At 43.8% G+C, this 25,046-nt stretch overlaps 1 protein-coding gene across 8 annotated transcripts in view; it reads right to left on the bottom strand.

Annotated features, from left to right (window-relative positions):
- Nucleotides 1-25,046, bottom strand: part of LOC139277433 (receptor-type tyrosine-protein phosphatase mu-like) — a 1,220,924-nt gene that overhangs the window by 513,092 nt on the left and 682,786 nt on the right. For all 8 annotated transcript variants that reach the window (XM_070895883.1, XM_070895900.1, XM_070895892.1 and 5 more), the window contains exon 8: nt 7,094-7,402. In XM_070895883.1, coding sequence (XP_070751984.1) covers nt 7,094-7,402 — 309 coding nt within the window. The remainder of the gene's footprint in view (nt 1-7,093; nt 7,403-25,046) is intronic.

Raw genomic sequence — 25,046 nt, 5'->3', positions numbered from 1 at the left:
AGTTACAGTAGATTTCTCTTGGGTGGGAAAAAGAGGAGAGAAGCAGTAGTTTCTGTGACCATGAGTTGGAATGTCATGATCTGGGGTCCCTAAACCATAACTTGTGGTGCAGGTGGTCCAGCTCAAAGTAATAACTGGCAGTCAGTGCGATTACGTGGAGAAAATCAATCCACCATGTAGCCTTTAGGAAGGAAGTGGTGGTATAAGCGATGTCATGAAGGGAAATGGTGATCTACATGGAAGTTGAGTCATTGAAATATATTCAAAGCTGAGGTAGACAGATTCTTGAACTCTAGGGGTTATGGGGAACGGGCAGGAAAGTGGAGTTGAGGCCAAGATCAGATCAGCCATGATCTTATTGAATGGCGGAGTAGGCTCAAGGGGCCTTATGGGCTATTCCTGCTCCTATTTCTTATGTTCTTATGTTTCACCTCAGGGTGAAAAGCAATGTGTTATGGAGGATAGATGCAGGAAGCAGTGGTCTGGGTAATTGCAGTACAAGAAGCCCTTGGTCTAGGTGATTAAGCAGCCTGTAGTCATCCAATCTTGGGAAGTGAAGCAAAATCCTTAGGGATTAACACAGCAATCAAACATTTCCAGCGGGAAGTGCGCAGGGGCAGAGGGAAATGGTACAAAATAGCTGATGATGGGAAAACTGTGTAAATATGATTTTTATATATACCAATTTTCAGACCACAAAAAAAAAAGCGATTCAACTGTCAAAAACATCAACTAATAGCAGTGGTGGAATATTAGCTGAGGGCCAAAAAGAGCTGACTCATTAAGATGTACAAGGTGCCTGTTTGCAGAAGTTAATCTCAATCGAATTTCATAAAACATTACTCGCTACATAGAACAGAAGCAGAAAATCCTGGAGATGTACAGCCTACTGAAATGGGAAGAATTGTGCCACGAATTTGTGGCCCATCCAGCACATACCTGCCGCAACTTCAACAGGAGTACGCCGGAAGGGATGGATATTAGGACGGGGCCTGTACTCGTCACGTCCAGGCCTTTTGGCGGAGATTCCGGGATAGTCTGCTGGGGTGGAAGCACTAACATCCCAAAACAAGGCCCAAGAGGCGGATGGCCAGTTCCTGCTTTCCTGACCTTCGGAGGAATCTGGCACAGGTTCAACTAAAGTACTTGGTGAACTCCACCTGCTAACTCACGGAAGTGCTGCTCACCTGGGGGCCCAGGCTACGCACAGACACGATCGGCCAAATGGCCTCCTTCTGTGCCATAAATTTCTATGATTCCATGATTCAGGCCGTGATTGTGGCCGGGTCAGGGTTTATTTTTTTTTAAATATTCAAATCTGCAGCCTTTTTGAAGGGGGCCGGACAAAATGTTTTACTGGAGGAGGGAGCCAGCAACCCCTTCCAAGAGCTGGTAAGTAGTGCCAGACTTTTCAGTGAATAGGGCAAGGTTGCCTCGTTTGACATGACCCCCACTGCTGCAGTCTCTCGCCAGAGGGGTGATAATGAATGGGCGATCCCCTGACCCTGAAATATTGGCAGGGTCGGCGTCAGAGGCTTTTGGTCACCTGCCCTAATTTCTCCTCATCCAACATTGTGGATTCAAGTCCCACTCCAGGGACTTGAGCATAAAAATCTAGGCTGACACTCCAGTGCAGTGCTGAGGGAGTGCTGCACTGTTGGAGGTGCCATCTTTCGGATGAGACGTTAAACCGAGGCCCCATCTGTTCTCTCGGGTGGACGTAAAAGATCCCACAGCACTATTTCGAAGAAGCGCAGGGGAGTTATCCCCGGTATCCTAGCCAATATTTATCCCTCAATCAACGTAACAAAACAAATTAACTGGTCATTATTACAGGGGAGCTTGCTGTGGTCAAATTGGCTGCTGCGTTTCCTACATTACAACAGTGACTACACTCCAAAAGTAGCTCATTGGCTGTAAAGCGCTTTGAGACGTCCGGTGGTTGTGAAAGGCGCTATATAAATGCAAGTCTTTCTTTTTCTTTCTATGTGGCTCGGTGTCAAATTTATTGTCTCATAATACTCCTGTAAAGCGCCTTGGGGCGTTTCACTACCTTAAAGGCGCTATATAAATACAAGTTGTTGTTGTTGTTGTTATTGAATCTACTTGCATCACCCTTTCAGGCAATGCACTCCAGATCAATATTTCACCTCAAAATTTTCCTGTAACTCTGAACAGGTTGGAATTTAAAATCAATATTTAGAAAGAAGTTACAGGAGTGAATCCATTGGGTAATAATAATTCACCAATGTAACGCAGTTGCTGCAGAATTGAACCCATGGTGTTGGCACGAGCAGGAATGCCTCCTGCTGCCAGGGGTCAGTCAAGCTAATAACAAACAGATGTTCATTAGGAGCAGGGAATGTCGACAGTCTCTTGTGGAAAACACTGCTGCCATGACATGTCTATCCTGAAACACTGCAGGCTGAGAGGATTTGGGAAGAAATTGTTTATATTGTAGTTCCAAATAAAATCTAAATCTAATATGTGTCAGCTGAAGAATATGTTCCAGAATTACATTTTAATTTACCTTTCAAACCTTCAACAACTATATCTCCACTCATATATGAAGCCTATAGTGACTCATGAAAACCATCACAGATTCTGCTTAATGCAGTCCCATTGTATCTGGCATTGATACTAATGAACGCAACTAAACTATTGAGTCAATGGCATAATACACTCATGGCTTTATCAGTCTTGTGCTGCTTATTTGCATTCATTGGTATCAATGCCAAATACAATATCACAAACAGACATGCACTTGTGCTTACTATTTATACACTGCTTTTTTATTTTTTTTTGTATTTCCCTCCACTTCAGTTTTTCCCTCTTTCCCGAAGGCACTGGCTCAGGCTGGGATATGGTTCTATAACTGCTTGACACACAGTGAAAATAGTGACATAGAAACAAAGAAAATAGGTGCAGGAGTAGGCCATTCAGGCCTTCGAGCCTGCACCACCATTCAATAAAATCATGGCTGATCATTCAACCTCAGTACCCCTTTCCAGTTTTCTCTCCATACGCCTTGATCCCTCTAGCCGTAAGGGCCATATCTAACTCCCTTTTGAATATATCTAACGAACTGGCCGCAACAACTTTCTGTGGTAGAGAATTCCACAGGTTCACAATTCTCTGGGTGAAGAAGTTTCTCCTCATCTCAGTCCTAAATGGCTTACCCTTTATCCTTAGATTGTGACCCCTGGTTCTGGACTTCCCCAGCATCGGGAACATTCTTCCTGCCTCTAACCTGTCCAATCCTGTCAGAATTTTGTATGTTTCTATGAGATAAAATACTTCCTCCCCATCGTGGAAGTGAACCCCAGTCTCCCACGTGACAGGCAGGGATACTCACCACTATACTAACGAGGAAATAGACTTCACCCCCCCACCCCACTTGTCAACTTTCTCCACCAATTTCCTTCCTTCCTTTCTGCTCTTCTGATGGCATTCACCTCTTGTTGTGGTTTGTTCCCATACTAGCAACAATTTCCCAAGTGGCCATTATTAATGTGTGAGCTGTGACTATTTGAACATGTGCACCACAGTAAAACCCTTTCCTGTCCTCTCTTGATGTCCATGAGGACACTTCCAAGGAACCCTATCCAATCCTTTTCTTCATCCTAGCGTAGGATATTGAAGCCAATCAGACCCTCTCGACTACCATCCTGGCTCAAATTAACCAAGTAGAAGTAGACTTGGGACATATCTGGTAGTATGGTTTAGCATCACATCAGATGGTGACTATGTTACTGAATGACAGTTCATATTGTTTAAGTCTGAATTTCTTAAGTCATTGTGTACTATTTGCAGTGGTAGATGCTGGTGTGGTACCTGATGGTTTCTCACGTTGTTTTCTTGTGTTAGGATTTGCCTCTGTCTATTGCGGTCGGAGGCTTTGTGTGGGCGGATGCCTCCGACCGAAAATTTCTGGTAATTGGGACTAGACTGGATAACCTCTTGTTGGCTGGTGCAGATACGATGGTAAGTACTGCAGTGAATCGAATACGGCCAGGGTGATCTCCTGGACTAGTTTCGATCACCTGGATGGGTCGGAGAGGAATTTCCCAGATTTTTTTTTCCCTAATTGGTCTGGGTTTTTATCTGTTTTTTGCTTCTCTCAGGAGACCACATGGCTCCGATCGGGGTGGAGTGTAGAATGTTTCAGTATAAGAGGTGTCGCAGTTGTGTGAGGCAGACAGGGTGGGCTGGGTACTCTTGACCTTTCCGCCACTGTTCATTGTTCATATGTAATCTTCAGGGCTGCTGACCGAGGGCCGTGCGGCTCTTTGTCGGCCGGCGCGGACACGATGGGCCGAAATGGCCTCCTTCTGCGCTGTGGATTTCTATGTTTCTATGTTTACGAAAATACCTGGTGGTCCCAGTGGAACGAGACTTGTGATCCGAGGCCTAGCTGCACAGTCCAACGTAGGGGCCCACGTATTCCAGGAGCGTATGCGCAGTCTGGGATCACGTGGGCCGGACCAACCAATGAAAATGGCGTAACCCCATTCACAGTAATGGTGAATTCTGTTTCCATGAATGGGCATATCCCCAAAAACATAAACATTTTAAATAAATAAAAAAAACACTTCTCATATTTAAAATTAATTGAAATTGAATGTAATTAAATGTTTTAGACAAAAAATTATATTTTTGAATTTTTTTTAATATGTTTCAATAGGGGTAAAAATAAACTTATCTTAATGGACAGGGTTTTTAATATAAAAATTGTAATTGCTTTTGAAAGAACATTTTAATTCCATGGTGTTGCTAAAAGTCTAGTTCATTCCTTCGTGTGTCCCAAGAAGGCATGGACACAGTAAAAGTCATCCAGCAATTTGATTTTGTATTTTAATCAAGGAAACAGTTTGTAAGTTCATATTTAATGTGAATATTTTATTATATATAGTTGGTATGTAGGCAAGAACCCCTTTTGTGTATTCAGAAATAAAATGTTATTTTTCTATCTTTTAAAACTCCTATACTGGTAAAAGCAGGCCTGCTTTTACCAGGCGTAAGAGTTTGAGGGACATTCGCTGGGCAGGAGTTGGACAAATAGCCCAAATCTCTGCCCGAGAATGTCCTTTTCCCGGGGATGTGTGTGATCTGTCAAAAGACAAGTGCCAGTTCTCGACCCACGAAGGCCCTTCTCCCAGCGATGCGTTGGAACTGTCAAAAAAACCTGTTTCTCGGTGCATACGCTTCGCGTGCTGAGAACCAACAGTCCCGGGCCCCCATGGGTGCGGTGCGTGCGCACATGGTACGCGCCGGTAGGGACACTGATTTTTGACCCATGGTATTAGGATTTGCCTCAGTCTATAATATTTCTATGAAGACGACCACAAGGAAAGCAGACTACACACAAACTGTTTGTGTTGGTGTGTAAGTGTATGCATTCTTATATACATGTGGACACATGCATTTGTCAGTGAGAGTCAGAAGACACAAAGTTCCTGGCTAACTCAATCTACAGAACCACATTCCTAGTTTTGCACAGCTATTTGAGGGCTCATTGTTGCACATATGCATGTCTCTTGCCTTGGAGCTTCTGTGCAGAATGAATTAAATCTAACCTTTTTTACAGCATGGCTTAGATTTTTATCTTCACTGCCTGGGTGGTAATCTAGCAGAGCGGATTACCTACCCTTTATTGAATACTCCTGACTTCAATGCTCTCTTTTAGGTGGGTGATCTGCTTCACCAGATTATTGCCCAGGTGGTGAAGATTAAAATCTATCCCCTTGCCATCCATTTGATTGCCATCCCATTCACTGGCTTAAACATCCACTCCCTCCACCATCGAAGTATCGTGGCTGCAGTGTGTATTATATCCAAAATCCATGATCTCTACCACCCAGAAGGACAAGGGCAGCACATGCATGGGAACACCACCACCTCCAAGTTTGCTTCCATGTCACATGCCATCTCTGCCGTTCCTTCACTGCAAAGTAGGTACAGCACAGAAACAAGCCATTTGGCCCAACTGGTTGATGCCGATGTTTATGCTCCACACAAATCTTTCCAGAGATTGAAACCGGTGAGGAACCTTAGGCCTGGCCCGCCTGAGACCTTGGAGGAGATTTTAACTGCCAATGGATTCTGGCTAGGAACCCGTTGGTTTCAGTTAGATTCTCACCTGCCCACAGAAGTAAAGACCAGGGCTGCCAGCCTACAGCAAAGTTTGGGCAACTTCCGGCTGCCTACTCACTCAGGTAAGTGTGGGGCTAGGGCTTCCAGGGATTCTCACAGTAGGGAAGTGCGTTGGTGTCTGGAGCAGAGGAGGCCTCACCTGTGTTTGTGGGGTCCGGAGGAGCGCTTACCTTCAATGGCCTCTAATCCTCTTCATTTTTTTAGTATTCGTTCGTGGGATGTGGGCGTAGCTGGCGAGACCAGCATTTATTGCCCATCCATAATTGCCCTCGAGAAGGTGGAGGTGAGCTGCCTTCTTGACAACAGAGTAGCTTGCTGGGCAATTTCAGAGGGCAGTTATAAGTTGGGTCTGGAGTCACATATAGGCCAGAATGGGTAAGGGCAGTGTATTTCCTTCCCTAAAGGACATTAGTGAACTAGCTGGGTTTTTACGATAATCCAATACTTTCATGGTCACCATTATTGATACTGGCTTTTTTAAATTCCAGATTTAATTTACTGAATTTAAATTCCACAGCTGCTGTGGTGGGATTTGAACTCATGTCTCTGAATCGTTAGTCCAGGCCTCTAGATAACTCGTCCATTAACAGAACCGCTATGCTACCGTATCCCATCTTCTGACGAGAGTCCTGCTCACGGGAAAGACGCAGTGGCTTCCTCGCTGAGGTCAGAGTTATAATAGCGGTTGGGGCCCGGTAATGTCACTGGATCCCCATCTGCATATTTGAAGAAGGTTCGCACCACCTTCTCAGAAGAGTCGGTTAAGATCAGTGGGATCTAGGTGGGGCACCGGAGGATAAGTCACCGGGCGTGTGGGGTTAAAATTGAATGCTACACACCCGGGTTTGAATATTATTTGAATATGCCAATCAATTACATTGCTGTCACATCATCTTTGACTCTCAAACTTTGACAGTACTGTACAATATTTATTACTTACCATCTTCATCTGTCTGGATTGTAAGCTCGTCACTTTCCTTTCGTCCCTCGGAGTTCATCAGGACCAGCTTCACGCTGACGTTAGTGTATGGCGACAGACCACGTAGGGTATACTGTGGTCGAATATGTCCAGTCTCCTGGCAGACCTCTTCACCCACATGCTCTTGACCTCCCACCACATACCGGTAATGGGCGGTAAGGTTGAAGGTGTGGCAGCGGGTCACATTGTAACCAAATGGCTCCCAACGGATTGTGATTTGCCGGGACTTGATCTCCACAACTTCCATATTCCTCGGACCATGCATGGGATCTATTAAAAGGAAAAAGAATATCCGTCATTACTCCAGAATATCCATCATTGCGGGAAGGTTTCTTCTGTGCTAAGAAATCATAAACTTGTTATAAAGAAATTGTTCATCATTTTGTGCATTAGAGAGCAAGAGGAAAACTATCCCATCTCATTTAGAAGTATGAACTAGTCTTCTAAACTGTTCAATAATTTTCAAAACATTATCATCTTTCATAAACTGATGTTCTTTGAAAATCATGATTCCTCAGCGACCTGAAACGTTAACTCAGTTTCTCGCCTGACCTGCTGAGTATTTCCAGTATTTATTTCAGATTTCCAGCATCCGCAATATCTCGCTTTTGTTCAAAGTGGTGACTTATTCCCACTTCCTTTCCTCCATTCAAGTTCACAAGTGAAGAAATACAATTTTGCTCTTTACTGGAAGTCAGTCAGACCAGCAATCATGTAACTCATTGGGTAATCTACACAACAAATCCAGCAATCTTAAAGAAAGTCCAAGGCCTAGAAATTGGCCTCCTTAACAACCAATGTTATCATCTCGGGGGGAGGGGGTTGAGGGGCACTAATAAGTCGCTAACAACCTACCGACTGGGCCCGGCAAAATGAACGACTCCCACTAAATTGGCCGGGAAGTTTGCAGTGGCGGTAACACTGCGCCCGGAGATTGTGATGTCATTGTCCTGCGCATCGTCCCGGTAGCATCCTGGACCCGAACTTCGGTTCCTCCCCCTGCAGCATTGCCGGGTCCAATACAGACAGCTGCAGGAGGCCTTGTTCAGGAGGCCAGCCGCTTCAGGGATGCAAGTTAAAGGGGATGTTGGTACGGTAAATATAAAACATTTCTGCAATGCATAATTTCAATCTTTTCCATTTCTCTTCGACCGTGATCGATCAGCCCGGCACTCTGCTGGAGTGCATGTGGCTGATCGGACCGGATTGCGACTGCCGTCGGGGACCAGCTCACTGGTCCCAATGCAGAGCCTGCAGCTGTGGCCCTTCCCTTTAAGGGAGGGAAGGAGCCCTGGGATCGCGGCTGCGCTGCACGGGACATTGTGTAGCGCTGCACCACTACCGCCCGCCTGCTTCCTTCAATGCTCCAGGAAGGAAGCGGCGCCCTTGATTTAGTGCTCCACTTCCTTCCTGGAGCGCTAACACTGAATTTACAGAAAGCCGAGAACCATTAGCACCTGGTGCTAATTTTTCCTGCTTTCAAAATAGCACCTCAGGCAGGGCACTCGCAAATTTCCCCCCCCAAATCACTTGACCAATTATGATTCAACCTGCCTGTTTATCCCCAGCTCTCGTTACTTCTAAGTTAGTAATAATCGCCACATGGTCAAAATAAAACAGACATTCCGCGTGAAGCATTGAAACTTGCTGTCACCGAGAAGATCTCTGAATAATGATGACAAGTATCGAGGTTAAACATAACAACAGTTTGGTCATTTTGGGAGGGCGGTGGAGATGAGACATTAGGTTTAGTATGAACTTCAACCCCAGTAAATACCATTTCATATTCAATTATATTCCTGTCAAAAGCCAACATTCTGATTTAACAATAGCTTCTAACCTTCACTTGATCCTGAGCCCAGAGCAGCAAATGTTTGATACTGATAAAGTATAAATGTTTGATACTGATACTTGGGAAGATGTATTGTCTTTGTTTATTAATGCTGTAGACATGAAGGACATTGACTTTAAACACTTTTATATATCATACAGTCACAATTTTGATATTCTACTCATAAAAGAATGACAAATCAGACTAAAAAGAAATTCCAGTTAATAGAGACAGTTTTCTTTCAACTCTATCACCAAGTGGCAATAGAATGCAAATATGAATGAATTCAAACATCTTAACCTAGTCTTATTTTGAGATAGTTAGCTGTAGGGCATCAAAATCATTTCCTTGCTGTGACAGTGACAGACAGTAATCATTTGCAATGGACCATGCATCAAAGGCTTATTTGTGAGGGGAATGCATCAACTAAATGGTCTTTATCAGTGTTCTGTCCTATTCAAGCATGTATCAGGCTTTTGTACAAACATGTATTTTACATTTTCATTGACCCGGCTGACAAAATATATCTGGAGGGAAATAAAAAGTCTCCTGTATATTCATTCAAAGGAACACGGCCACAAGTCAATCACTGGAGTGTTTTAGATTGCACACGTTTGCTGGGATGAAGATAATTACTTTGCGACTGCCAACCCAATAGCTCTGTGTGGCATTAAACATGAAAAGACGTATTTGTGGTTAGCTGAGCTGGGTTGCTCTTTCAGCAGACGAGACTTTGTGGGGCTTAATTCTACATGTGACCACTTGCGCAATGAAGAACAAATCTTGGCCTTGCAAGGGGATCTGCTCTATGAGAGAAGAGTACTTGTAATTGTACTAAGACAAGAAGAGCTGCTCTGGATTACTGTCCTTAAGCAGAGGCTTTGTGTGCTTTCATATCACATACAAACACTGGCACCAGCAATACTTTGTGGACTGTTTTCTGAGCCACATTCAACACTTGGGCTCGAGAGAATTCATTTACCAAATCTTCCCCTCAAGATAAACCACTTTAAAAAACTTATTCCCGAAGTACGATACAAAGGCAAGGCATTTTATATTAGTAAAAGTTACCACAGCTGTTATGACGGTTATGTAAGAAATGGCATCCAAATTATATCGGAGACTCATTAAAATATAAAACTCTAGCATGATAACCATTATATAAATTATTATGCTATTAATATAATTTGAGGATCAGATCCATTCAGGTTTTTAATCAAAAGCTTTTCAAGCTTAATTTTAATTGATGTGTACAACTGTTGTGCTTGCGATAAATAGTTTGATTGAATTAGTAAACAATCCTGCATTGGCAGTGTTCAACAACACAGGTTGTATTGTTGCTGTATATGGCAATGTTTAACTTCCCCGGTAAATTTGAGCATTTAGCGCTCATTAATGGACGGAATAACATGCGCAGATGCTAACCTCCATGTCCGGATTTCCAATATGTGCTCTAAACACACGAAGTTTTGCACCAATGGCAGTAAATTGTTCAATTAATTCCCCACCCCCATCAGAAGTACTCTGCTGTTCTGATCATCTAATCATTTGAAGCAACATCATTGCCTTTGAGAGAAGTTAGAGGCAAACAATGAAGATGATGTCACTTTAATTCTCCGCTCCACTCCCACTCTGACCTCTCTGTCCTCGGCCTCCTACAATGTTCCAATGAAACTCAACCAAAGCTCGAGGATCAGCAACTCATCTTTCGATTAGGCACTTTACAGCCTTCCGGACACAACACTGAGTTTAACAATTTCAGATCATAACCTGCCCCCATTTTTTTGGATGGCAGCCACCTCTTCTCGAGCCAACTTTTGTTCCTTTACTTGTCCCATTACCATCCCCTTTTGCCTCGCACCATCAACCCTTTTGTCATTTAATTGTTCCTGCCTTTCACCCTATCACAGACCTTCCCTTTTGTTCATTTCCTCCCATCCCCCTTTCCCTGCCCCTGCACTTGCTTAAAAACCTGTTAAAAGATCATCGACCTGAAACGTTAACTGTTTCTCGCTCCAAATGCGGCCTGACCTGCTGAGTATTTCCAGCATTTTCTGTTTTTATTTAAGATCATGTTGAGTATTTGGAACTTAACAAAGAATGGTGAAAAATAAATAGCTGGGTCTCTTTGGAAAAGATGAAATTTGGAGGTGACCGCATTGAAGTTTTCAAGATTATGAAAATTATCAAACAGGTTTGATGCTGGCAAGTTTTTCACTGTTGGGGAAGGGTTCAAATACCAAAGAATACAGGTCATAAATTAGGAATAAGGGAAGTCAACTGAAACATTCCCATCCACAGGTTCTATAGAGTTGCAGCATAACTTACCAGAGACAGTGACAGGAGCAGGGAATATGGGTGGGATCAAGAGATATATTTCTGGAGAGAGAAGGGAATGAGAGATATGGAGGAAGGTGGATCTTTTGAAAAAATGACAGGGATGTTGGTCATAATGTTCCTAAAACTTCTTGTGTTATTATTGCTTGTTTTGAATGTTAATTACTCATCTCTTTCCTTCATATTAAGCTGCCTTTTCTGCACTGTTATATTTAGACACAAGACATGGCTCTCTAGAATGCTTGAAGAGTTGTGGTATGCTAAAATGAATAAACAAGCCACAAGAGCACACAGTGTATGGAGAAGGCTCATTTATTCATCCTGACAAAGCACAGGCTTAATTATAATGTGCAGTACACAATACCAGTGACTGTCCAATTGCCTGGGGCAATGGGAATTAATGACAGGGCGAGTAACCTCGTCTCATACTTATCTGCCTTAAATAATCAGCTGTAACATTTAAAGTACAAAAAGGAAAGAAAAACAAATTGTTTTCCTGGCTGACAGCAGCAGAGAAGGCAGTGGATTGCCATGAGCAAAGACAGCTACTGCATTCCCCCCCCTGTGCTCATCACAATGAAGCACTCCAGCAATGGAATTGGATCACACGTCCAACCAGTGTCAGCTTCAAGCACCCCTGGGTCATACTGAGCACAGCCAGAGGCAGGGCAGACATATGCTCGGCGCCTCCCCAGAGAAATGTGTCCTAGCAGCTTCCTATTTGATCTGTCGGAGTGAGCTTGTCAATTTGCTGCCAATTAGCAGGCAGTTGGAGGATATGGCCGTACATCCATTCGGACCTGGGCTAAGGCTTCTCTAACTCAATTCGCAAAGGACCATCAAATTAACTCAGACCCCCCCCCCCCCCCGAGGTGAAAGGGAAAAGTGCTAATCAGAACTGCTACTTCCATTGTGGGTAGGCCACAGCTGTCCCTTGCTGCCCATCTGCTACCTGTCACAGCTCTTTGCCTTGCAGTGCATGGTACCATGGCAGATAGATGTACGATCAGAGCTGTCACTCCAGCTGATCAGATTTGAGACTGCACCAACTGGGTTAAAGGTGAATGATAGTACAAAAAAAAATCATTCTCATTTGCCAGTGCAGTACAACACAAATCACATTTTTAAGCATATCGTACTCGCATGGAGTTTTCGCGCACTTCTAATCAGAGTGTAGGTTGTAGCAGACAGTGAAAAGTCTACACAGCAAGCATTTTGCAATAAATTCCATTATGAATGCCAGCTGAGACTGGAAATAAACAACAGTCTCTGAGCTGTCAAGTAGCCGAGAGAACAAATACGAGGTACGCAGCACCCCAGATATTATTTTAGGAGTTACTCAATGTAAGAATAAAGATATATCTGCCCAACAGTGAGTTGTTGTGATAAGACAACAAGGATAGTGTGTGAACACATTGACCATAGAGTGGTAATACACTGGCTCATTCCCTATATAATGAATTGCTCAGCCATCTTTGTCAGGGGAGCCACAAAACAGAGTCAAAGGCTGCAATTTCCCCGACCTCAGTGGGTCCAGTATGGCCAGGGTCAGTGGCGGGACCCGACCTCGCTGCTGGCTCCGGCCTGCTGTGTAGAAGTGATCTTGCATTGATTGGGCTTGTTAAGCCCGCCCAGTGCATTTCCCGGCCAATTGAAAGAAGCGGGTCAGATGAACTCATTTAATGATGCGTCATCAGCCGGATTCCTTAAAGGGACCATGCACAAATTTAGTGTGACAGTTGTGCTATCAGTGTTCTACAGCATTGTGGTGCTGCAAACACTGACAAGCACTGCACAGTTGCACTTAGGCTCTCCCATGACTCCCTCCATATGCTTATGGAGGGAGTCACAGCATGCTGGGAGGGCCTCTTCCCTTCCAATGGGCAGAAGAGACCTCCCCAGGAGATGAAAAGAGTCTGGTTGCACATTGCACAGGAGGGCACAAGCAGGGATGTCATCAGGAAGACCTGGCTGCAGTGGCAAAAACCTTTCAATGATCTCAGTAGATCACAAAATGTTATTGCAAAGCAACACTCAACCTCATCCTGCTGTGCCACTCATCACATCCCCATCCCTACCCTACTTCTACAAATTCTTAGTCACACCAACTTACCTTGCACCTCCGCCCATCCTCGCTAACAACATTATCACATCCCCATCTCACTAGCCAGCCCTTACACTCACCCTCATCCTTGTCCAATCATACAAACTAACAACACACAAGGGTAGGCACCTAGGTGTTTTATCCAATGTTCATGTAAAGTTTCTGTTAATGTGCTGTCAATCATTGAAATCTTTATTTTCAACACTTTGAATCTTGGACAGATTTGTGTGCATCTTTGAAAGGAGCTTAGTGAGTTGCAATGAATGGTGAGACAGAACGGTAATCCCGTGCAATGGTGATGAGTGTGAAAAAATGGCTTGGGCATTGTACGAATGCTTTATGGTGTAGGTGTGGGATGGTGCCAACCTGGTGCATTATGTGGCAGACAGGGTGTACAGCATCAAATGAAGTTAATCTGGCTATGGTGAAGCTATCCCTGGCATCCCGGGCAGCAATGTGGTCATGTGCTGTATCCTGTACTATGTGCAGCACCGTGGTTGGTGTTGTTGTTGGTGTTCCTGGTGTGCCTGGTGATGTTGGTGTTGGGGCTGATTGTGGTGGGATTCTGAGGACCAAGGTGAGATAGTTTCAATGGCACCAATGCTAATTTAATAGATGGCAGGTGAAGTAGAGATGACAGAAGCGATCTGTCAATGGTGAGAGAGGTTGTTCCAATAAGGTGACAGTGGATAGAGAGATTGCTCCAAACAATTGCAATCTGCATAAAGTTCAATCTACCTTCAAAATGCAGTAAGCAATATCTTTTGATCATGGAAATTGAACAGCTAAGAGATGGGAGCTTTTATAGCACAATTGCAGCTGTCAAATAAATAAATGAATTCATCGTCACACAACTCCCGACGTTCTTACCTGAGCATAAACCCCGTGGACAATCTGGTAAAATGGTAAGTTCAGCTCAAAATTCTTTTTAATAGGCTTTTAACAAGGTCATAATGACCAACATTGCCTCCCCTACCGCCGTGTGTCAGGTCTGTTCAGCGTTGACAGACCCAGCATCTGGGAAAGTAGCATGTCAGCGGGTTGACAACAGGGTCTCGACCAGCTGTCAATCATTTTAAATTTAACAGTTGACCCACCATCCATCCCGCCCGCCTAACCTGGGTAGGGAGATGATCCATCCCAGCTCATTCCTCCTTCGGTAGAAACCTATGCTTCCACTTTCACAGCAGCTAAATGGCTCGTGAATTACTCCAGGATGTTTTGCATCCATTACCACACCACTAAAAGTATTAATCACTTTTTTGCATAATGAAGTTATTCCTGATAATAGTCTTCAACTTGCCCTTTACAAATCCATATTTGTACTTACTTACCCGAACCCGAAAGAATGAGGAGAGGACTTATAAACTAAATGGTATAATCCTGGAGCGGGTGCACGAACAGAGAGACCTTGGGGTATATGTGCATAAATCGTTGAAGCTGACAAGGCAGGCTAGATGGCACGAGCTGGACACCAGCAGAGGTCACATAAAAGTTTCACCAAAAAAAATAAAGAAACGCTGGAACCAACTTGCAGAAGATTACTGTGCAATGGTGGCCACCCCGAGGTCTGGAGGGCAGTGCAAAAAGAAGTGGGGGGACCTTGGTCAAGTAGTCAGTGTTTATTAACTGGAATTGCAATTGTAAATGTGACCAGCTGTATATGTCCCACCCAGCAGAAAGACATCCTCTCTAAAAAGTTATATTTTCCTCTTTGCAGAGGAAGGTGGCACACAACAAAAGGGAAAGAACTCGAACAGAAGGAGGCCCGGCAAATCTGCAGCCACTGACGTCCTTGGAAGACAGGGTCGCTGCTTTGATGGGTCCTGCCTGGAGAAAAGCAACCACCACTGCACAAGCTGGGCCCACACTCGAGGGAGAGGGTAAGTCCTGCAAATTCCACAGTCTGGCTTTGCTAAATGTTAAGTACTGCGCGGGCTAGCCATGCTTCGGTTCATGGGGATGTCTCCGTCAGCTACGCTTCGGTTGATGCAATGTGCTATCATTCATCGTGGTCCTTCAAATCAGCCTGCTGCCTGCGCTGTGTGAGTCTACTCATGCACCCACCCTGCCCCCTCCTCTGCTGCTAATCATTTGTCTGTTCTGTTATATTTTGCAGAACTTGAGGCCAACCCTGACGAGGCTGAAGCCAATACAGAAGAAGATTCAGACCCGAATGAGCCTGAAGAGGAGAGCATCTTCCAATCCCACCTTCCAGACCAAGAACATCATGGTGAGGGGAGGATGAAGTCCGCACTGTTGTACTCACTCTGGAGGAGGTGCTGTGCCGCCCATTGAGGTGCTAGCCCCTTTCCTGAGCAATATGAGTGTTGGGACATTCCATGGTTTCACACAGTCCAAGGCTGCGGGTTCCAGTGAGGTGCAGCGAGCCATACCCAGGGTGGGAGGGGAAGGAGAGCTCAACAGAGCTCTCCTGAGGTGCAGGATCTAACAGATGTGGTTCAGATGATGGCAATGAGTAGGAAGAGCATTGACCTTACGCGATCACACCTGGACACCATCAGTGGGGGTGGGTGATGAGGGATCGGAACTGTCGGGTGAAGTAACAATACTCTCGTGAGAAATGGGAAGTCTGTCCGGGAACATGAGGGTAGCTGAAACACTGTCTCTGAACATGAAGGAGGGAATGTTGCAGGTAGTTGACATGCTGTCGGAAAATATGAGGGAGGGAATGTCGGAGGTAGCTGCTGTAATAAGGGAACACGCTCAGACCCCGCGCCCATGACGGAATCAACTGCCATTCCCACTCCAATCCCTAGACCAACCTCTGAAGATGTCCAAGCCACGCCTTCCGCATTACCACCTGCCTACGCCCCTCATCAAGAATGTGCATTACCCGAGATGCTTGAAAGAATAAACTTGACATCAACCCAAAAAACATTGTGCCACCGCCTACGGGCACCAGGACCAAGCGCAGCAGGTAGTCTTACAATAAGGTGGAGGAGAGATGGGTGCAGCCTTTCTTTGCTGCTGCTGTTGCTGTTATTATTATTGTTGTTACTGTTGTAACTGTTCTCAAATTAAAAGTTTTTTGCAAGTGATGTACATTTTGTAAGTGATCTTAAAGTTTATAAGTGATCTTAAAGTTTGTAGGTGATCTTAAAGTTTGTAAGTGATCTTAACTGAAAACTTTAAGGTTTGATACAAGAATATTTTTACAAAATTTAAGCTAAGTACAAACAACTTTTGAATAAAATATATTTTAAATTATAACTGAATCATTTACATTATTTGTTGTATTATTAACACAACTTTTTGAACTTAAGAAGAATCATTTCCATTATTTGTTCCATTATTTTTAATGTGCGCTGTTTTTTCTTAAGTGCCCAGAAGATTTTTTGGGAGTGGTCACATACGCTGCCCTAGGAAAAATGTAAATTGGCCAAAACTTGCTTAAATGCGAAAAACTGGTGCAGATATCAGGTTAGCCCATGATGTTAAAAAATCCTAACCTAAAAAAATCGTAACTAACTGAGTTACGCTGGCGCAGAAACTTTGGGGAAACTTGGAGATTTTAATTATCTCAAAAATACGTGGCAAATTGTGAACTTCAACCCAGTCCTTAGCCAAATAGTTATTGTTATACATGTAAACTTGTATTTACTCTGTACAGCCACCAGAGGGCTCATTCCCTGGAGTCCCAAGGGATCCCATAGTCCCTTGGGAGCACAGGTATTTAAGGAAGCTTCACAGGTTGGAGAAGCACTCTGGAGACCTGCAATAAAAGGCTAAGGTCACACTTTACTTTGAGCTCACAGTGTTCAGTCTGACTCTTTCTCCATACACAACAGTTATCCAGGTTCCTTTTAACACTCATGATCTATTTTAGGTGGTCTCTTTTAAAAAGAAGAAAGTTGGTGTTCACCTAATTGAAGTTTTCAAGAGTATGAAAGAGATTAACAAATCCAACCCAAGCAAATTGTTCAGCGTGATGAAGGGTTCAAGATCCAGGGGCCACAGTTTATACACAGGGGAAGGTAACTAGAATATTTTTACCTGCAGAAGGTATAGAGTTGTGGAATCAGGGACGGTAATGGAATCCATTCCACAAATTTACTATGCTGTGAGAAAAATAATCTGTTAATGTCTTGTGAATTTTGGAATATTAAAAAAATGTCAAAGATAGCAAAAGTCCATTCACACAATGAAGATCATTCCAAGAGTGCATTAATACTCCCATCATTGGTATGTAGTTGTATTTCAAGTAATCCCAACGTTTTTGGTCCCTATGACCTTGGTGGGTTAACCCCAAAGTACTTGAATGTGTTGTCGCTTTGCAAATCCGTGACCATCTTTCTCTGAATTCAATGTTTGAATCCCTTCAATCTGGTTTACACCCCTACCGAAACGGCTCTCAAAGTCACAAATGACATCCTTTATGACTGCAACGAAGGTAAATTATCCCTTCTCATCCTCCTGGATCTGTCTGCAGCCTTTGACACAGTCGTCAAGCTAGATGGGACTGCACTTGCCTGGTTCCATTCTTATCTATCTAATCGTAGCCAGAAAACCTCCTGCATTGTTACCTCTGGTGTCCCCCAAGGATCGATCCTTGGCCCCCTCCTATTTCTCATTTATATGCTACCCCTTGGCGATATCATCCGAAAACACGGAGTCAGTTTCCACATATACGCTGACGGCACCCAGCTCTACCTCTCCACCATTTCTCTTGACCCCTCCTTGGTATCTAAATTGTTAGACAGCTTGTCCGACATCCAGTACTGGATGAGGAGACATTTTCTCCAATTAAATATTGGGAAGACCGAAGTCATTGTCTTTGGTCCCTGCCACAAACTGCGTTCCCGAACCACTGACTCCATCCCTCTTGCTAGCATCTATCTGAGGCTGAACCAGATTGATCGCAACTTAGGCGTCATATTTGATTCTAAAATGAGTTTATGTCACATATCCGTGGTATAACTAAAACCGGCTTTTTCCACCTCCGTAACATTGGTCGCCTCCACCACTGCCTCAGCTCTTCAGCTGCTGAAATCCTCATCCATGTCTTTGTTACCTCTAGACTTGACTACTCCAACTCACTCCTGGATGGCCTTCCACATTCTACACTATGTAAACTTGAGGTCATCCAAACCTCAGCAGCCCATATCCTAACACGCACCAAGTCACTATCACCCATCACCCCTGTGCTCGCTGACCTACACTGGCTCCCAGTTAAACAACGTCTCGATTTCAAAATTCTCATTCGTATTTACAAATCCATCCATGGCCTCGCCCCTCCCTATCTCTCTAATCTATTTCAGCCTCACAGCCCCACAAGATGTCTGCGCTCCTCAAATTCTGCCCTCTTGAGCATCCCTCATTATAACTGCTCAACCATCGGTGACCATGCCTTCAGCTGTTTGGGTCCTAAACTATGGAACTCCTTCCCTAAACCTCTCCGCCTCTCTTTCTTCCTTTAAGACGCTCCTTAAAACCTACCTCTTTAAACAAGCTTTTGGTCATCTGCCGTAATTTCTTCTTATGTGGTTCGGTGTCAAATTTATCTGTTTTGTCTTATAACACTGCTGTGAAGCGATTTGGGATGTTTTATTACGTTAAAGGTGCGATATAAATAAAAGTTGGTGTTATTCCAAACAGTTCTCACACTTTGACTAATTAAGCTTCCCTGGTATTTGTCCTAAAATTTTTCACCAATTTGATATCACTGATCACCCTATCACTGATATGCTAACAGGGTGAAGTGAAATAGGGTTAGAGGAGGCTCGTGTGGAGCAAAAACACTGGCACAGACCTGTTGGGCCGAATGGCCTGTTTTGGCACTGTAATTTCTCTAGAATTCTATGTAATTTCCATTGATGCGCACTGGTTCCAATTTCTTGGTGTACTTTGAAATACTAAGCTGGGATTCCCTTCTTTAGACTATTTAACATTTTCTATACATATGAGCATAAGAAATAGGAGCAGAAGTAGGCCATACGGCCCCTCGAGCACGCTCCACCATTTAATACTATCATGGCTGATCCGATCATGGACTCAGGTCCACTTCCCTGCCTGCTCCCCATAACTCCTTAAACTCTTATCAGTTAAGAAACAGTCTACCTCTGTTTTAAATGTATTCAATGACCCAGCTTCCAAAGCTCTCTGAGGCAGCGAATTCCACACATTTACAACCCTCTGAGAGAAGAAATTCCTCCTCATCTCAATACAATCAATGATTTAGATGAAGGAATTGAGTGTAAAAAAAAATCCAAGTTTGCAGATGATACTAAGCTGGGTGGCAGTGTGAGCTGCGAGGAGGATGCTAAGAGGCTGCAGGGTGACTTGGACAGGTTAGGTGAGTGGGCAAATGCATGGCTGATGCAGTATAATGTGGATAAATGTGAGGTTATCCATTTTGGTGACAAAAACACAAGGGCAGAATATTATCTGAATGGCGACAGATTAGGAAAAGGGGAGGTGCAACGAGACCTGGGTGTCATGGTACATCAGTCATTGAAAGTTGGCATGCAGGTACAACAGGCGATGAAGAAGGCAAATGGTATGTTGGCCTTCATAGCTAGGGGATTTGAGTATAGGAGCAGGGAGGTCTTACTGCAGTTGTACAGGGCCTTGGTGAGGCCTCACCTGGAATATTGTGTTCAGTTTTGGTCTTCTAATCTGAGGAAGGACATTCTTGCTATTGAGGGAGTGCAGCGAAGGTTCACCAGACTGATTCCAGGGATGGCAGGACTGACATATGAGGAGAGACTGGATCGACTGGGCCGGTATTCACTGGAGTTTAGAAGAATGAGAGGGGATCTCATAGAAACATATAAAATACTGAATAGGTTAGATGCAGGAAGAATGTTCCCGATGGTGGGAACCTAGAACCAGGGGACACAGTCTAAGGATAAGGGGTAAGCCATTTAGGACCGAGATGAGGAGAAACTTCTTCACTCAGAGAGTTGTTAACCTGTGGAATTCTCTACCGCAGAGAGTTGTTGATGCCAGTTTGTTGGATATATTCAAGAGGGAGTTAGATGTGGCCCTTACGGCTAAAGGGTTCAAGGGGTATAGAGAGAAAACAGGAAAGGGGTACCGAGGTGAATGATCAGCCATGATCTTATTGAATGGCCTACTCCTGCACCTATTCTATGTTTTGAATGGGCGGCCCCTTATTCTAAGATGATGCCCCCTCGTTCTAGTCTCCCCTATCAGTGGAAACATCCTCTCTGCATCCACCTTGTCAAGCCCCCTCATAATCTTATACATTTCGATAAGATCACCTCTCATTTTCCTGAATTCGAATGTGTAGAGACCCAACCTACTCACATCACCCTTCAACAACCTTCTTTATCCACTATAAAACTTAAACTTCTGTAATCTTTAAGCTCATTCCCTTTACACTCAGATTCAATCTAGTCTTTTTTGGTGTCCCTTTTTAATGGAAAGATATTTTTTTATGACACGCCGATCAGAACTGAGTTGGGCTGATTTCCCCAATCGGGCACTCCCAACGAGACGTGGCACTCAGTGGAGCCATCACAGGCCCGAAGCCTCCAAATTTACCTCCACTCATTTAAACCAACAGAAAATCAGAGGCTTCGGCCCAGTCAGTGCCTGACCAGTGCTCCCTTCAAACACCACTCTTGACAGGATTGCTGAACTGGGGAGCCAGGCTAAGGGAAACACAAACCGAGAATATGCTGGAAATTTCAAACAAAAATAGGTAATGGTGGGAATACACAGCAGGTTTGGCAGTATCAGTGGAGTGACCGGATCGGAGGAGGTTCTGGACTGAAAGAGAAGCAACCATTTTAATAGAATTAGAGAAAAAGTGGAGGGGAGGAGGAAGAGAAAAAAATCCAATTAAAGAGAAACACGAGTGCAGAAAGTTCTGGAAGACTGGCATTTGTAATGGAGAAATCCGTATGGGTTCAGCTGCGGTGTTGATCTTTCTTCATTACAGGGCTGGCAGTCCCACTGTGTTTTGTCAGCACTGTTTTAATTTCACACTTGCACTGACAATCTTCCTGGCCTTATTCTTGATGACTCCCATTTTCTCACCTTTGTCTGTGGGTGGGCCTGCTGACTGTCTTGAGCTATTTGCATAATCTTTTCTCCTACTGCCTGCCTGCAAAGATCTTTTGTTTCAGCACGATATTTAACGGACTGCAGGTTAGTCAACCTATTAATTCCAACTCAGTGCCTCCCATTTTTTTCTAATTCTACACCAATGTTTGCTCATATTTCGGTCTTCAGTTCGAAAGGAGGATCGTGCCTGAACTATCAACCTGTCTTTTCTCTCTATGATACACGCAGGCCTGCTATGTCTTTCCCGTATTTTCTGCCTTTGTTCCAGTATTGTACGTGTGGTCTGATCAATGAACTGTAAAGCTTTAGTACAAATTCTGTGAAATTACATTCTGGTCGCCAAAACAAACTATTTCACAGAGAGCGCCACCACTGGCTGCATCCTATTACGTTGTTATCCCCATGCATGTTCTCCTCCAGCCTTCACTTTGAAATAGATTCTATTATTTAACTTATTATTGATGTTAAGCTAATAGGTTTGTAGTTGTCTGGGTCAGCCCCTCATATGCATTACTTTTGTCTGCTTCCAGTCTTGCAGAATCTCGGTGGTGTTCAGTGATTTCTCCATAATAATAACTGTCACTCCACAAATTTCCCCCTAGGCTACCTTCAGCACCTAGGATATATCCCATGCAAAAGCAAAAAATCTGACAAAGGGTCACAGACCTGAAACGTTAGCTCTGTTTCTCTCTCCGCAGATGCTGCCTGACCTGCTGCGTGTTATCAGCATTTTCTGCCTCTGTTACAGGATATATCCCAATTGTCCCCATAATATCTTAGTTTTAAGTTCCCTTAATTTACCATGTACATCTTTCCTGTGATGTATTCGTTGTAAGCTCCCTGTGAACAACCTATACATCAAATCCTTTCCTTTGCAACCTCGCCAATGGGAGATCCATCCCTTGCATTACACAGAATAAATTTAAGACAGAGATAGACAGTTTCTTAACCGATAAGGGATTAAGGGGTTATGGGGAGCAGGCAGGGAAGTGGACCTGAGTCCATGATTGGATCAGCCATGATCATATTAAATGGCGGAGCAGGCTCGAGGGGGCGTATGGCCTACTCCTATTTCTTATGTTCTTATGTAATTGAATAGTATTTATAGCACAGAAAGAGACCATTCGGCCCAACAGATTTAGGCCGGTGTTTATGCTCCACACAAGCTTCCTCGCACCTTGGGATTGGATTGTCTGCATCTCTTCTGCTCCAATGTACTGTACATCAATTTTCCCTAAGTTATTGATGATGTAAAGACAATGGGACATAAAGGCAGTTTTTTGCAACGCAATGGCGGCCATAACACTACTGACCTCATCACCACTGCGCGCATTTCAGATCCCGATTTCTTTGCGCTCTCCAAAATACCAAAATCGTTAGAAGCAGAGAAATTTATGGCACAGGAAGAAGGCCATTCGGCCCATCGTGTCTGTGCTGGCCGAAAAAGAGCCATTCAGCCTAATCCCACTTCCAGCTCTTGGTCCGTAGCCCTCTACGTTACTGAACTATCCATGTTCTTTTTAAATGCGATGAGGGTCCCTGCCTCTACCATCCTATCAGGCAGTAATTTCCAAACCCCCACCAACCTCTGGGTGAAAAAAGTTCTCCTCAACTCCCCTCTAAACCTCCTACCAATTATTTTAAATCTATGCCCCTTGGTTATTGATCCCTCTGCGAAGGGAAATAGGTCCTTCCTATCCACTCTATCTAGGCCCCTCATAATTTTATACACCTCAATTAAGTCTCTCCTCAGCCTCCTCTGCTCCAAAGAAACCCCCAGCTTATCCAATCTTTCCTCATAGTCCATCAACATAAAGCATTAGCGAGCATCAGCAAGTAATCGCTTGTTAACCAAAGAAATTTCAGAAAGTATATTTATTGCACCCCGGAGGCAGCTCGACAAAGAAATATCATCAACAACATGGTGGCCCATTGACACTGCTATGAGATTAGAGGAACAGAGTGACATTGTAATGTGCACTCAGATAGTCAGACACAACAGCACTAGAGAACTAATATGGAGATAATTCTAAAACATTAAGCAGGCCCTTAATGTAGTGCTTCTTTATTACTACACTACATCAATGTTCAGATATCGCTGCCCTCAGCCAATGCTGCCGGCAGCATGGTGGTTTCAAGTATATGTTCATTAATGGCTTGGGTAATTGTTTTGCTTGCATCAATTAAACAATCAATTTGGTACATTCTAAACATCACAAATATTTAAACTGTTCTCACAGTGCGAGAAAAAATGATCAGCTTGTCTCACAACACACTTCAACTTCAGGGGAAAACATCACACCACTTTTAGCTGCGTAGGAATAGTTCGTTTGACATCACAAATTAGCCAAAACATAAACGCTTTTGGCTAGTTGCATTTCAAGTTTTAGGAAGTGCCCTTTATTGCGTGTGTGGCATCGGTGATGAAATGGCGAGAGTTGAAAGTAGCTCAAAGATACCGAGCCTTCCTTTTTTTGTTGGTGTCAGTACAATGACAGACATTAAATCTGTCATTATGATGAACAGAGACATGGAAAGCAATAGATAACCAAGTACTTGAATGTACTTTGAAGCAATGGTTTCTAATGAATATTTCTTGCCAATTATTTTGCATAACTACCCACTAGGTACAGCCACAATTAACATTGGGTAATTGTGTCATTAGTCAGTCTCTCGAGGTGATGGTGTGGTGTGCCAATAGCGCAGACTAATAAATGGGTTCTTACCCTGTGACTGGCAGCTCAGATACTTAAAAACATATTTTGTCAGCTAATTTAAAATTAATGCCATAGCACTGGCATCCATCATAGAGTTTTTGAAAGTTATAGCATTGGGATATTCTGTTGTAACGTGTATTTTGTTGTCTGGCGACTTTTATGACCTTCTTATGTTATGATGTTCAGGTTGCACAATAAGAGTGATTTAACTGCGCAATGGCTCAGGCCCTGCCCTGTGAAACTCAGTCATAGGGAAGAGGAAGGTCCCAGGTTCAACTCCTGGCCCGTGTTGTATTGGTCGATCTCAGCCAGGTTCTGCAATTGACCTTGGTGACCCTGGACTGCAGAAAGGGAGAATCGCTCAAGATCCTGCTTCTGATTGCTATCATAGAATCATAGGATAGTACAGCACAGAAGGAGCCATTCAGCCCGTCGAATCCGCACCGGCTCTTTCGAAGAGCAATGCAGTTAGTCGCACTCCCCCACTCTTTCCCCATATCCTGTCATTTTTTCTCCTTCAAGTATTTATCCAATTCTGTCTTGAAGGCTACTATTGAATCTGTATCCACCACCCCATCAGGCAGTGCTTTCCAAATCCTAACCATTATTGCTTAAAAAAAGTTTGCTCTCCTGTTGCCTCTGGTTCTTTTGCTAATCACCTTAAATCTGTGCCATCTGGTTGCCAATCCTTCAGCCATTGGAAACAATTTCTATTTACTTACTCTATCTAAACCTGACATGGTTTTAATTATCATCAGAGGCAGTCCCTCGGAAGCGAGGAAGACGTGCTTCCACTCCTGAAGTGAGTTCTTTGGTGGTTGAACAGTCCAATATGAGAGCCACAGACTCTGTCACAGATGTGACAGATAG

This window comes from Pristiophorus japonicus, chromosome 1 (genome assembly GCF_044704955.1).
Source record: "Pristiophorus japonicus isolate sPriJap1 chromosome 1, sPriJap1.hap1, whole genome shotgun sequence".
In the NCBI taxonomy this organism is placed as follows: domain Eukaryota; kingdom Metazoa; phylum Chordata; class Chondrichthyes; family Pristiophoridae; genus Pristiophorus; species Pristiophorus japonicus.
Note: the sequence above shows the minus strand (reverse complement) of the source record. Positions and strands in the feature narration are given on the sequence as shown.